Consider the following 12,751-nt stretch of genomic DNA (forward strand, 5'->3'; position numbering starts at 1 on the left):
TCCCTTGAGGAAACGCCTCCATGAGATCCAGCTGTAAGGCATTTTCTCAATCAAGGGGAGACAGCCCATTGTGGGTTCTATAAGAGAGCAAGCTGAGCAAGCCAGGGGGAAGAAATTCCTCCATGGCTTCTGCATCCACTCCTGCCCTTGTAAGTTCTTGTCTTGACTTCCTTTGGTGATGAACAGCAATATGGAAGTGTAAGCTGAATAAACCCTTTCCTCCCCAACTTGCTTCTTGGTCATGATGTTTGTGCAGGAATAGAAACCCTGACTAAGACAGTCCACAAAGACACCCAGAGAGAACGGCATTATCCCAAGACAACAAATGGATGCCCATTCAAAGACTTCACTCAACAAAGAGTCATCCTTCACTAGGCTGACTCTTCATCTTATGTAGTTACCTTCTCGATGATCTCATAGCACTCCTCTAGCCTCTGGGCTCTGTCCTTCAGAATGATGCTGGCCTCTTGATAGACTTTCAGCCACTCCTCATACTCATTCTCAGAGAGATCTGCATAGGCCACACACAGGGTCCGCAGGCCTGCAAGGCAGCCACAGATAAGTGATGAGGCACAGAACACACCACCTCCTAGGGGACACCACACCACCTCCTAGGGGACACCACACCACCTCCTAGGGGACACCACACCACCTCCTAGGGGACATCACACCACCTCCTAAGGGACATCACACCACCTCCTAGGGGACATCACACCACCTCCTAGGGGACATCACTTTTGTGTCAGAGTGTTCTAAAATCAAAGAGGCCACCTGCTTCTTAGGTTCCTCTATCTTAACATTCACAGAGCTACAAAGGAAAATTTAAGGTTGCCTACTGCAACTGTTAACATTGATTGTTAGCTCGATAGGACGCAGTCATCTAGGGAAACAATGGACATGTCTGGGAGGGTGTTCCAAGGTACAGGTGGGGATGCCCATTCAGACTGTAAGCGGCCCATCTCCATGGGCTCTGTCCTGTGTCCCACACTGAATCAGAAGCAGAGAGATGTGTGAGTCAGCCTTCATCTCGCTCTGTTTCCCAAGATGCAATGCAAACAGCTGCCCCCAGCTCCTGTCACCATGCCTTCCCCGTGATAGACTCTACCCTCACTCTCCGAGCCAAAATAAACCCCTTCTTTCTCAGGAAGCCTTTGCCAAGTACCTTGCTGCAGCATTGAGAAGAATAACTCACACTCTTCCCCAGGCTTTCATATAAAGTAGCATAAACTGCCCTTCCCATAAATTTAGGAGCATATGAGATCCCATGAGCACAGTTCCCACTGCAGAGAGGTACGGAATCTGTGTGGCTCACATGTATGTGTGCCACAGGCAGCCAGGAAGAAAAGGAGCCAGGAAGCACATTTCAAGACAGCAATAAAAAGCCTATTGTGCTGTGTTATAGAAGAGCTTGGCTCTCGGGCAGCCATGCCCTCACATGTGTGCACGTGTGTCTAGACACGGAAGCAAACCACCGTGAGAGAGCAGCACTCAGCATCTAAGCACCCGTCATCACATTCTCTAGCAGGAAAACATGACATCACCTCATCCAAAGGCTTCCAGAGAGTTCCTTTCCTGCTCACTGTGAGTAGGGGGGATTAGTATCTGCTTAAGTCCTGGACAAATGATAGCACGAGGTCAGGGAAATGACCCCTAGAGTATCCAAGGAAAGGGACAACTGTAATTCTAATTTCTCTGGGTCAGCTGCCTTCTGTTTTAGGGCAACTTGTGACCTAGCAGAGTCCAACACAGGTAACGGAGTTTGGGCTCTGCCATTTACTTCCTCACTGTCACAGACTGTGTGAGGAGAAAGCAGCTGAAAAACCAGTCCTGGGAAGCGAGTCAGTTCTATAAGAAGCACACATCTGTCGGAACGCAGGCCTGCCTACCCGTGCAGCAGCCACGGCACAGGACACCGCATCTGCAGGGTCAAAGGCAGAATCTCGAAATTTCACTTACCCTCTGTGGCAAAATATTCCAGATGGCATAATGTCTCCTCCATGTACTTTGAGTCTTTTGAAAGTCTTTCAAAGATTACATTATCCTGTGAAAGGGAGAAACATTCCCTGAGACTGGCAGAGCGCAGAGGACATCTGTCAGTGGGCACTCTAAAGAAGGCTCTCTTTCGTGTCTATGTAATGAACATGAAAAAACTTGACTGAGCAGAAAGGAGCTGTCGGTTGGGCCAAACATGAGCTTTGTAAAATGCATACAGCAATACCAAAAGCTGCTGTGTATCTAAAAAAATTCAAAAAGGAACAACAATGGGGGTGGGGACTGCAAGCAGAGACCCGTTCAAGGCTGCTATAGTGCCCACGTTTGCACACCTCTCCATAATTCAGACTCTGGGCTTTGTACCCATTGTCTGAATGGAACTGCTTCAGATTTGGGGAATCTTCAGAATTTGGAGTAGATGTGTATAGCTATGACGTGAGATCTCAGAGATGGGGGTGGGGGGGCTAAGTCTAAACCTTTTATGTTTCCTGTCTACCTATTCACACAGCCTGAAAGTAACTTTCTATCTTTCCCATGGCTACATTTAGGCTGGAACTGACACTGTGAGGTCAGCTGCAGAACTTTATACTGTATCATGGCAGGCTTGGAAAGTTTTGGATTGGTATTTTTTTTTTAATTTATTGCTTGTGTGTGTGTGTGTGTCTGTCTGTCTCTGTCTCTCTCTCTCTGTCTCTCTCTGTGTGTCTGTCTGTCTCTGTCTCTCTCTCTGTCTCTATGTGTGTGTCTGTCTGTCTCTGTCTCTTTCTGTCTCTCTCTGTGTGTGTCTCTCTCTGTGTGTGTCTGTCTGTCTCTGTCTCTTTCTGTCTCTCTCTGTGTCTCTCTCTCTGTGTGTCTGTCTGTCTCTGTCTCTCTCTGTGTCTCTCTCTCTCTCTCTGGGTGTGTGTGTGTGTGTGTGTGTGTGTGTGTGTGTGTGTGATGTGTCACAGCAAGAGAGCGCAGGGTCAGAGGACAACCTGCAGGAGTCACTCTCTCCTTCCACATGAATCTAAGGGTTGACTCAGTGTGGTCAGACTTGGCAGCAAGCACCCCAGCTGCTGAGTCATCTTCTCGGCCCTCATTCGGGATTCTTACTTGTCTGAGGCAGGATCTCACAGGAGCTCACAAAAATCTGCTTGCCTCTGCCTCTCAAGTGCGGGAATTGTAGGCGTGAGCCACTATCCCCCGCTAATTTGTTTTTTAATTAGCGTGCTCACACTGTAGCGTCTTTATGCAGAAGCAAAAAGAGTAAATCACATCCGCACACCATAGGTTATTCAAATACAATCTGCCAACAACGGAAGACCCCACAGCCAAGGAGACCATAGGCCTGGGGCTTTTGCTTCTGACTCACGCTGGATGAGAAACACCCAGTTTGGCGCAGCCTGTCCCTCACACTGATAAGCCTGAATGGTTGCTTGTATGCTCCTGGGAGTCCACTGTGTAAGGCAGCATCTCAATACATCAACTTTTTTTTTAAAACTAGTTTGTTGGAGGAGGGGGCCGGCTTGGGCAGAACTAACCATGAAGAATTTGATGGGCGTTGGCAGTGTTCCCTGCCTACACTCTCCTGCTTCCATAGCCTTTCTCTTCCAGCTGCTGCAGCTACAACACAGGGCACACAAACAGAGCCTAAAAACAAGGTCGCTCTGTGACACCATGACCTCGGTGGCCTTAACTAAAGCCGCCTTATCATAAAAGTAGAATTCTTTTTGTTGGCAAATGGAATTCCTTTAAAGGCTACATACAGTGTTTATCATCAAACAGACCGGATCATAATGTATCCATAGCCATTGTGAGAAAGGTGAGAAACCTGTGAAACTCACCGCTGATCCAGGCTCAGTATCTCACTCCTGGCGTACGTTTGAGAATTAGTCTCTTCATCCCACAGAGCCACCACACAACGGGATACAATTTTACAGTCGTACAATTCATAAGCAGTAACGGCTTTCCTTAGCAATAATGCCTTTGGAGTTTGCTTAGTATTAGTTAGGGATACTGAAGAAAAAGCCAGGCTTAGGACACTGGCCAAAAAGAGCTGTAAAAATAGATCTACTTGTGGATATGACTTCTGTCTCCGTAGCTGCTAAGGAACAAGCGACGTGAGAGGACAGACCAATGATCACAGATCAACATGGTGCCATCACCAGACCTGGTGGCAAAACCAGATCTGGAATCCCCACTCCAAGGATTCTGTGTCCAAAGCTCACTACTGCTAAAAGTGGGTTGTCTCTGCCCACTGACCACTCTCATCAAACGCCACCTTGAACCTGTGCTCCTAGTGGCTTGCTAGGACTGTCTTTCAGTTCTGGCAGGCCAGGAAGGATACATGAACAGCAGTTTGGAAAACAATACATTGGCAAAGCGGCCTCCGAGAGGTTAGCCGAGCCCCTCCCCGACACCACTGACACTTACAGCTCCCTTGCAGTAAAGTCGAAGTTGTCCCGACGGCATTCGAACAATGACAGACATTCTTTTTCTGTCGCTGTAATAGTATAGAAAAAGAAAGAAAAGAAGAAACAGAAAGGGAAAGTCATCATAGTTCACTTTATAGGACCCGGTGCAAAACGTGTGGAGCCTAGAAATGTCAAGGTCCACTTCTCAATAGATTTTTTTTCCTCAAAGGAAAGCTTCAACTGTAGACTTTGCTCATGTGTACCAAGTGGACAGGCGCTGTATGCCTTGCCCTGCCGTAAGGACTCGCTCACGGCACGGCTGCTTGCAAGGGGGCCAGAAATGGAACATTTGCCCATGTGCTATTGCACGGCGAATCAGTCAACTCATTCCGGTAACCAGAGCCGTCCCTCGCAAACAGCAAGATGGGAGACCCAGCACACCTTGTAAGTACCTTGTATGGCTTCTTTTAATGGGTCAAGGAGATTACCAATTCCTAGACCTGCCTCACCCAGCACCAGGCAAACCCTCTCCTGCCACTGCTGCACGATTCCCTCCTTACATACTTGTGATCAGGGTGAAGCTCACACGCTGAGGCTCAGTGCCTTCTGCTGCCTGAGGTCTGTCCTCTTTAACTCCCCGCACAGTGCTGAGCCAATCCCCACCGACCCTCTCATGCACCACCAAGCTCAAGCACCCGGGACCCACATCCTGCTCCCCAGCGAATTCTGCTCTGTGCTTCGCCCTCACTTCCTCCCGCTGGAATGCTTCCCCGCACCTGCGGCCAGTCTGACCCACAGCACGTGGAGCCCTCATCCTCTCTCGGCGTCCAGAGGTTGGGTGTCCTTAGCAATGTCGCCTAAGCTGTTTCTGTTTCTTAATGCACGAAGCAGATGACCACAGATTACTCCAAGGAAATCTTACAGAAGGAAATGGCGTCAGCAAAATGATGCCTCCATTAAAAATAACCAGGAGCTGCAACCACAATCGGCGTTCCTTCTCACTCCTACTCGCCCATCCCTTTAAACACTAGACCCTGGCGTTTCCACCCACAGTCCTGTTATTAGCGTATCCCTTTCTGATTTCTTCCTGTCTGGCTGTTAACAGCTGGCCACAGTTAATGCAGCACAGAGTAGCAATTTCCAACAGGAGATGCATTAGGGGCCAGAGAGATGGCTCGGCTCAGTGGGCAAAGTGCTCACAGTGTAAGAATGAGGACTGGAGAGCGGATCGACAGCTTCCCCTTTAAAGCATGATGTCGTGTATCTATAACCTCAAGGCCCGGAGAATGGCAACAGGCAGCTCTAAAGGGTGGTTTCTAGGCTCTGTGAGAGACTGTGATGGCTACCTGTCTCAAACGACCAAGCTGGAGGTGACAGATTTCTACTTCTGGCCCCCACGTGCACACGCATGGGAGAGCACACACACCCATGCAACACACATACACATATGAAAGAGAATGAAGAAAAGGAGACAAAACATCTGAGGAGCTGGACGCTTGGCTGGAAGCCCCACACAGGCACACTGCCACCATGCCTACATGAACTGCCACCATCATCAGCCACTCTGTGGCCTACCTGACCCCAAGGGCTTCTCACCCACAGGGCCAAGCTCACAGCTCTCAGCTAAGCATCAGGCGGGAAAACTTTTCCTCTGTGACGCTATAAAAACACCGCCCCTTTCAAGCCATTTGTGAACAATTTGACAAAGGTGCCTAGAAAACTAAGTATTTTCTTTCTTTCCTTTTTGAGACTATCCTGGAACTCACTATGTAGCTCATGCTGGTCTCAAACTTGGTGATCCTCCTACCTCAGTTTTTCCAGATGCTGGCATTACCTGCCTGAGCCACCATGCCCAGCCCCATCTATTTCCAATGATCAGGAAAGGGTGGTCTCCAGACCAAAGACAACAGGACTTTGCTCTAGTACCGGAAGGCAGCTCTGCTTACGCCATTCTGCAAGGCTGCCCCTCTGCCTAGTACTGATCGTCAGTGTGTAAGGAGAGAGAGACATCATCAGACTTGCGCCTCAGAATAAACTATGAATGCCCTGAGAAAGCCAGAGAATCTGACAAATATCCCCAGGTCTTAAAGAAACTTCTGGGTGTGACGGCTTTAGGACAGGCCTGGGAGGGTGGCCTCACAGAGACCAAGCCTCCCAAGAGGGTAAACTGACCACATCTGCTCTGTGCTCACATGTTATTTTCTTGCTCAGACAGAGATGCAGGCCTGACCTCACAGAACCTGGCCTGTGACAGTGAAGCCAACGCCCTCGCCACATCTCTGAGACTTGCACACCTCTGCAGCTGCTGATGTAAGGACACCCAGCTCTAGGAGGCCAAAGGCAAAGGAAGCTGAGGATGTTTAACACTGCTCTGAGAAGAAAGAGTGGCCGACTGAACCCTCCTTAATGGAACCCTGGATTCTAAGATGAGGGCTGTCGGGGAGGGGCACTCACCATGATTAATGCCTAAATAGAAATTGTGCTACATAATCAGTAAAATCTGCAGGCAAAGCAGTTAAGTATACATGAAATGTCTCATGTCAAGTATATCAAAGAGAAACATACCTAGAAAATTCTAGAACATTGAGGATCCCGAATGTCTGTTCTTGTCCCATCTACAAAACAGAAAAAAAGGAGACAGGGTTCTTACCTGGAGTGCAAAAATCTCAAAATCTCAAATCAATCACACTTCCTAATTACATACACAGACACCAGACACACATGGACACATACAACAAGCTCAATCTCTCTCTCTCTCTCTCTCTCTCTCTCTCTCTCTCTCTCTCTCTCTCTCTCTCTCTCTCTCTCTCTCTCTCTCTCTCTCTCTCTCTCTCTTCCCATTAATTCTCTACACAGGCATTTACAGTCTGCACTGTGCTCTCACAGTCTGGTGGGATCAGAGCGCCCTCTGCTGGTAAAAAACTCTGATTTTTTTCTTTTTCTTTTTTTTCCTTCTGTGACAGGCTCCTAAATCCTGTGTTATAGCCACTTCCAAGTGTGGAAAAGAAAAGGTCCAAGCTGCTTAGAACCATCCGAAACTGTATGCCAGCTCTGCATATGAAGGTAGGGACCCATGCATTCTTTTAAAGGTCTCTCTATATACATATACCAGTTACCTAACGTCTCCAGCAGGGTCTGAGCTGCGCCTCCACACACTGTGAACCATCACACTGAGTTAGCATCATAGCCAGAAATGGATGCCCAGTAGCCTGAGGTCCCACTATGCAACCACAAGACTGATGCCGCTACACTGGTGCAGGGCCTACCTTAGAAACAAGCAGACGGTACCTCTCAGCTTTAGGAAGACAGAGAGGAGACTGGCTCTAGTCCTCGCTACAGGTAATTTTATGGAAGTGAGGTGAGAGACTGTGAGGAAGCCTTTTAAAAGGAAAAGTTACCACAGCCCCCAAATACCATGTTTATGCCACCACCTTCTGTGAGACCACGGTGTCTCCACAAAGTACTTCTAACCCATTTTCTCACTTACAAACAAATACAAAATTTTGCCATTGTATTTGCAATCAACACACTACTTCATAAACACCATCCTCCAAAGGGCTGGCCCCTTACCGCTTCGATGATGACCGAGTATGGCGTCCTCCCGGTAAACACGAAGCCAAGCTTCTTAGCCCCTTTGACCAAAGCAGCTTCATCTGCCAACAATGAGCCAACACCACACAGGTTCACCCCTGGTCATGACAGAATTCTGCTAAATATCATGTTCATGCTAAAACCCATCGGGACTGACTAGGCCTGGTGTTAGTATACAAAAACAAAGACTTGAGATGGACAGACGGATGGATACACTCACTCTTCCTGACACCAGGGTTTGAAGTGGGTGTTCCTACTAGCATATGGGACACCAAAAGCTATATCCTTAGGACCACTTCAGCCATGCTGTGCTCGATCAGCTCAAGGAAAACTCCCAGATCTGTCGGGAAGGCTGTGTTTCCACTGCAGTGCTGATTCAGACAACCAGGAAAGGAGCTCTGATGGCCCATGGGGGTGTGATGGGCGAGGCAGTCAAGGAGCCAGGCTGGATCTCTCTTAAGAGCATTGTCTAGCCCAAGATTTTGACCAGGATGTGCAAGATAGCTTGGGCTCTTCCTTGCCAGCAGAGTAGCATGAGAGTTGGGACACCCTGGCTCTCCTGGGTTTTAACATCCGTAATTCATGAACCGGGGAGAGGTCAAACAGCATCTTCCAAGAATAACTGAAGACACCGGGTCTCCAGGGGAAAGGCCAACCAGGCACTTCTAGCAACAGCCCTCACCTGGAGATGAAGCCTGGTAGATAATTTCATCACCATCCTTCTCAGGGACAACGGTGTGACACACAGCCAGCAGGGTAAGGAACTCTTGTATGCAAGGGGCTGTGGGCTAAAAGCAGCAAGAACCAGTTAGCACCAGTTAGCCAGTCACCAGACTTGTAATGCATGGAGGATTCACGCCTTCACCTGCTCTAAGATCCAGTGACAGGTCAGGCAAAGGGGTGCACAGCTTTGATCCCAGCACTTGGGAAGCAGAGATAGGAGGATTTCTATGAGTCTAAGGCTAACCTGGTCTACAAGATGAGTTCCAGGCTAGACAGGGAAACAGGATGAGACCTTGTCTCAAACCAAGAAAAAGAAGTTTGCCATTTGCTTTGATAGAGTTCAGAGGCTCTGGCTAGCTGACTCTTGGCCAGAGGTTTTCACCTTCCTGATGCCACGACCCTTTAGTATAGTTCCTCATGCTGTGGTGACCCAAACCATAAGATTACTTTTATAGCAGCTTAGAACTGTAACTGACATTGCTATGAATCGTAATGTGAATGCCTGCATTGTTCAATAGTCTTAGGAGACCCCTGTAAAAGGATTGCTTAACCCCCGAAGGGGTCACAACTCACAGGCTGAGAACACTGCTCTATGTCCACACACTTGCCCTCCACGGAGCCCACATCCTGACACCCTGGTCTTCAAACGAGTCACATCTTTCTCGGTGTCCCCTCATGCCCACAGCTGTCTGCCTGCTTTCAGCAAGCTCTCCTGTGTAATGATTTAAGTCACTTCCCCCAAGCCCATTGCCTCGTACCTCAAAACATAGTCACCAGTGCCACCAGGAGCCGCTGTCCTCACCACCACTGTCTAGTATCCTGAATGTCTGATCTTTCTAGTATATACACCTAAAATCCCTGTTTAATCAAACTTTTCCTATCATCCCTTAAAAGAAAAAAGAATTCTATGGTTTTAATGAAATCTTAGGATACAGTATAGCTTCCCGTTTACTAAGGAATTCTAAGTCTTATAAGGCCAGAAGTGGCTTACACACTATTCATTTATTTACCCAAACATACTCAGGTAACCAGTGTGCTTCAGGCAGTGCTCGTCAAGGTTTGAGAGGCTGAAACTGTGTATTGTGAGCCAGCTGAGCCAACCAGCACTGTGATTGCACTCCTGAACTTTGGAACCCTGCAGGACCAGTTAACCCATCAGGCTGGAAGCAAACAACTAGTTAAGTTAAAACCTAGTAGTTGGTGGACTAAGCCAATGAAGTTGTTTCCTATATTCCACCTCCATTTTTATTCTGTCTTAATCTTGCTTGGAGCAAGCCCAGTGCTTCCCCATACACTAGCCAAGAATTGTACCACAGTAGTTGCACACGGAGTTGGACTCCAATACCCTCAATTAGGATCCAGAAAGGGCTGTCCACTCCCTTTTACACAGAACTCAGACCCTTAGCTGAACCCCAAGTCCCCATGACCTGCCACTTCTGGTCTAGTATCATCCCTTACTGCCTTCTGCCTTTCTTTGCTAACATAGATGCTATTAAATTAATAGTCTAAGGAATCGTCCTTTTATAGCCATGCAGATACTACTCCTTATTATAAATCTTATGTCTGCGCGTTTGCTGTGGCTTACTTTCCAGATTCAAACATAAGCTTTATTTTGTCATTTGGGATGTCGGTGTCATTAGGTTTAGTTTAGTCTCCTCTCGGAACTAAGCCCTTGCTCCCTAAGCTTCAGTTCCGTCCTAGCTTGCTTTCTAATGCTGCAATAAACACCACGACCAAAGGCAAACTGGCTTCATGTCCCCTAACAGCACTCAGGTGACATTCCATCGCCAAGGGAAATGAAGCAGGAGCTGAAGCAGAGGCGTGGAGGAGCGATGCTTACTTGCTTACTTACATGCTCCCCATAGTTTGCTCACTTGCTTAAAAAAATTAGTTTTTTTTAAATTAACACAGCCCCTCCTGTGTTACCCCTCCCCTTCCTGCTCTCTTTAAAAGCCATGGCCTTTTTCTTTAATTGTTATTTTTTCTTAAATGTGTAAATACATTTCACAGTACCCATTCTATGTGATCTCAGGGCTGACCACTAGGTAGCAGAGAAAACCACACCCGACCAAAATGCACACAGCAGGCGACCGTGCGTTGCTCAGCTCCAGTGGTACGACACAGCTCCTGGTCGGACGCTCAGGGATCCTTGTTGGGGGAGGGGATCTAAGAGCCAGCAGAACTGGAAGACAGAACGGCCTACAGACCCTGGTTCTTTCCCTCTGTCCTCCTACGAGACACAGCTCTCCTGTCCACAGAAACAACACTCCAAATCGAGGTTCGAAGACAAGAGTACAAACATCCCCTTTCTGATCTGTAAGCAGATGCCCTGTTGGGGACACCCTAGCTGGTTTAGGCAGGATGGAGGCCCCAGGGTTAAGCTGCCATGATCATGATTCTTACTGATATCACTGTTCCAAGTGAGATGGTCACGGGATACAGCATATAGACAAGTGTCTGGACCAGATGTGTGCCTGGCAGGCTCACACTACCTGGTGACTCCTCATATCTCCTCTCATCCTTCACTGCCCCACACCCACCGTGTCTGGTCCCTAAGAGGAGTTAAGCAAGTTTCTGCTAAGGGGCTTGGAACTCTAAGTGGGAGGACTAGAGGGATCTCTCTGTGCCTGTCTAAAAGCTAACCCTTTATTTCAAAGAAGACCAAAGGTCAATTGAGAAGAAAGTTCATGTGTGGCACTATAAGCCTAGTGAAAAGCCCCCGGAAGCATGTGGGTCCTAGGGTCAAGCCTTCTGTATCTGTTTTGCTGGCTGGTCATGTTGAATAATGATATTTATAACAAAGACACAATCTGGCCTCTCCCTTGGTTAGAGTAAGAGCAAAGAATCACAACTGGACACAGTGCTGAGAAATACCGGTCATGAGTGCTCAGTCCTACACAGGTCATCATTAAGTGTGTGAGATGCTGTCTTGTGGATAGGACAAGGATACTTCACCCATGAACTCACTGCAGCTGTGGTCCTCTACATAAGACTTGTAGAAGATCAAGCCAACATGTGTCACATATAAACAGTGACCCACTAATGGCTCTTTGTCCTAGAGGTGAGGGGTACACTCACGTGTTCATCCTCGATGTTCTTTAACAGCCTGGGATCATTGAAGTCACATGAGTCACTGGGGCAAGAAGTCATCCGACTGAAAGGAAGAAGAAAATTCATTCAATTTAAAAGTCCCTGCCCAGATAGCTCACACCTAGAGAGAATCCACCCTCCGAAAGAAACATGAATAAAAAAAACCATAGTCCTGCAATCAATGCTTAGGTATCTAGAATGAATATCATATCAAGCATTAAAATAACTTAAGTTCCTAAACCTTTCTATAAGCAAACTGTTACAAGTTCTTATAAAAAACAACAGATTTGCAAGGGGAAGAATCACAAGCTGTGTCAATACTATGGGTGTCATGAGTTGGTCCTTAAATAACTACCAGGCAAAAAACAACCCAGAGGAAAGACTGTCCCATCTCTCAACACTCACGACCAGAGTGCATGCAGTGAAGAGAAGGCAGCAAACAACAAAAGAAAGGACACTGGATCTGACATCTGTGGGCACTCAGGCTGGCGAGTGTGAGCTTCTCACACACTCCATCATCTCTGCCAGCAAGCTATGTCTTATTTCTGATGGATTAGTACAGCAGATAAAACAGCAGCTAATAGTCTATGGTGAGAGGTATACAAAATGCCGGCTGATACCCCGTGGAACACTAGGAAGCTGAAGAATGGCCTATGAGAAGGACAAGAAATATCTGTGAAGCATGCCAGGTACCTGTGATGATGTCAGGTACTGTGAGAGACATGGGTACCTGTGAGGGATGTCAGGTACTGTGAGAGACATGGGTACCTGTGAGGGATGTCAGGTACTGTGAGGGACATGGGTACCTGTGATGATGTCAGGTACTGTGAGGGACATGAGGTACCTCTGAGTGATGTCAGGTACTGTGAGAGACATGGGTACCTCTGAGGGATGTCAGGTACTGTGAGGAACATGGGTACATGTGATGATGTCAGGTACTGTGAGAGACATGGGTACCTGTG

General features: G+C 47.7%; 1 protein-coding gene across 16 annotated transcripts in view; it reads right to left on the reverse strand.

Annotated features, from left to right (window-relative positions):
• Atp8a2 (ATPase phospholipid transporting 8A2) overlaps positions 1–12,751 on the reverse strand; it is a 532,902-nt gene that overhangs the window by 359,751 nt on the left and 160,400 nt on the right. For 12 of the 16 annotated variants that reach the window (XM_039093999.2, XM_039093996.2, XM_039093997.2 and 9 more), the window contains 7 exons: positions 11,778–11,853; positions 8,659–8,764; positions 7,956–8,074; positions 6,951–7,000; positions 4,405–4,474; positions 1,957–2,041; positions 402–541 (listed from right to left, as the gene is read on the reverse strand). In XM_039093999.2, coding sequence (XP_038949927.1) covers positions 402–541; positions 1,957–2,041; positions 4,405–4,474; positions 6,951–7,000; positions 7,956–8,074; positions 8,659–8,764; positions 11,778–11,853 — 646 coding nt within the window. The remainder of the gene's footprint in view (positions 1–401; positions 542–1,956; positions 2,042–4,404; positions 4,475–6,950; positions 7,001–7,955; positions 8,075–8,658; positions 8,765–11,777; positions 11,854–12,751) is intronic. The other 4 variants (XM_003751492.5, XM_063274673.1, NM_001427450.1 and 1 more) reach the window with 2 other exon arrangements.

This window comes from Rattus norvegicus, chromosome 15 (assembly GCF_036323735.1).
Source record: "Rattus norvegicus strain BN/NHsdMcwi chromosome 15, GRCr8, whole genome shotgun sequence".
Taxonomy (NCBI): Eukaryota; Metazoa; Chordata; class Mammalia; order Rodentia; family Muridae; genus Rattus; species Rattus norvegicus.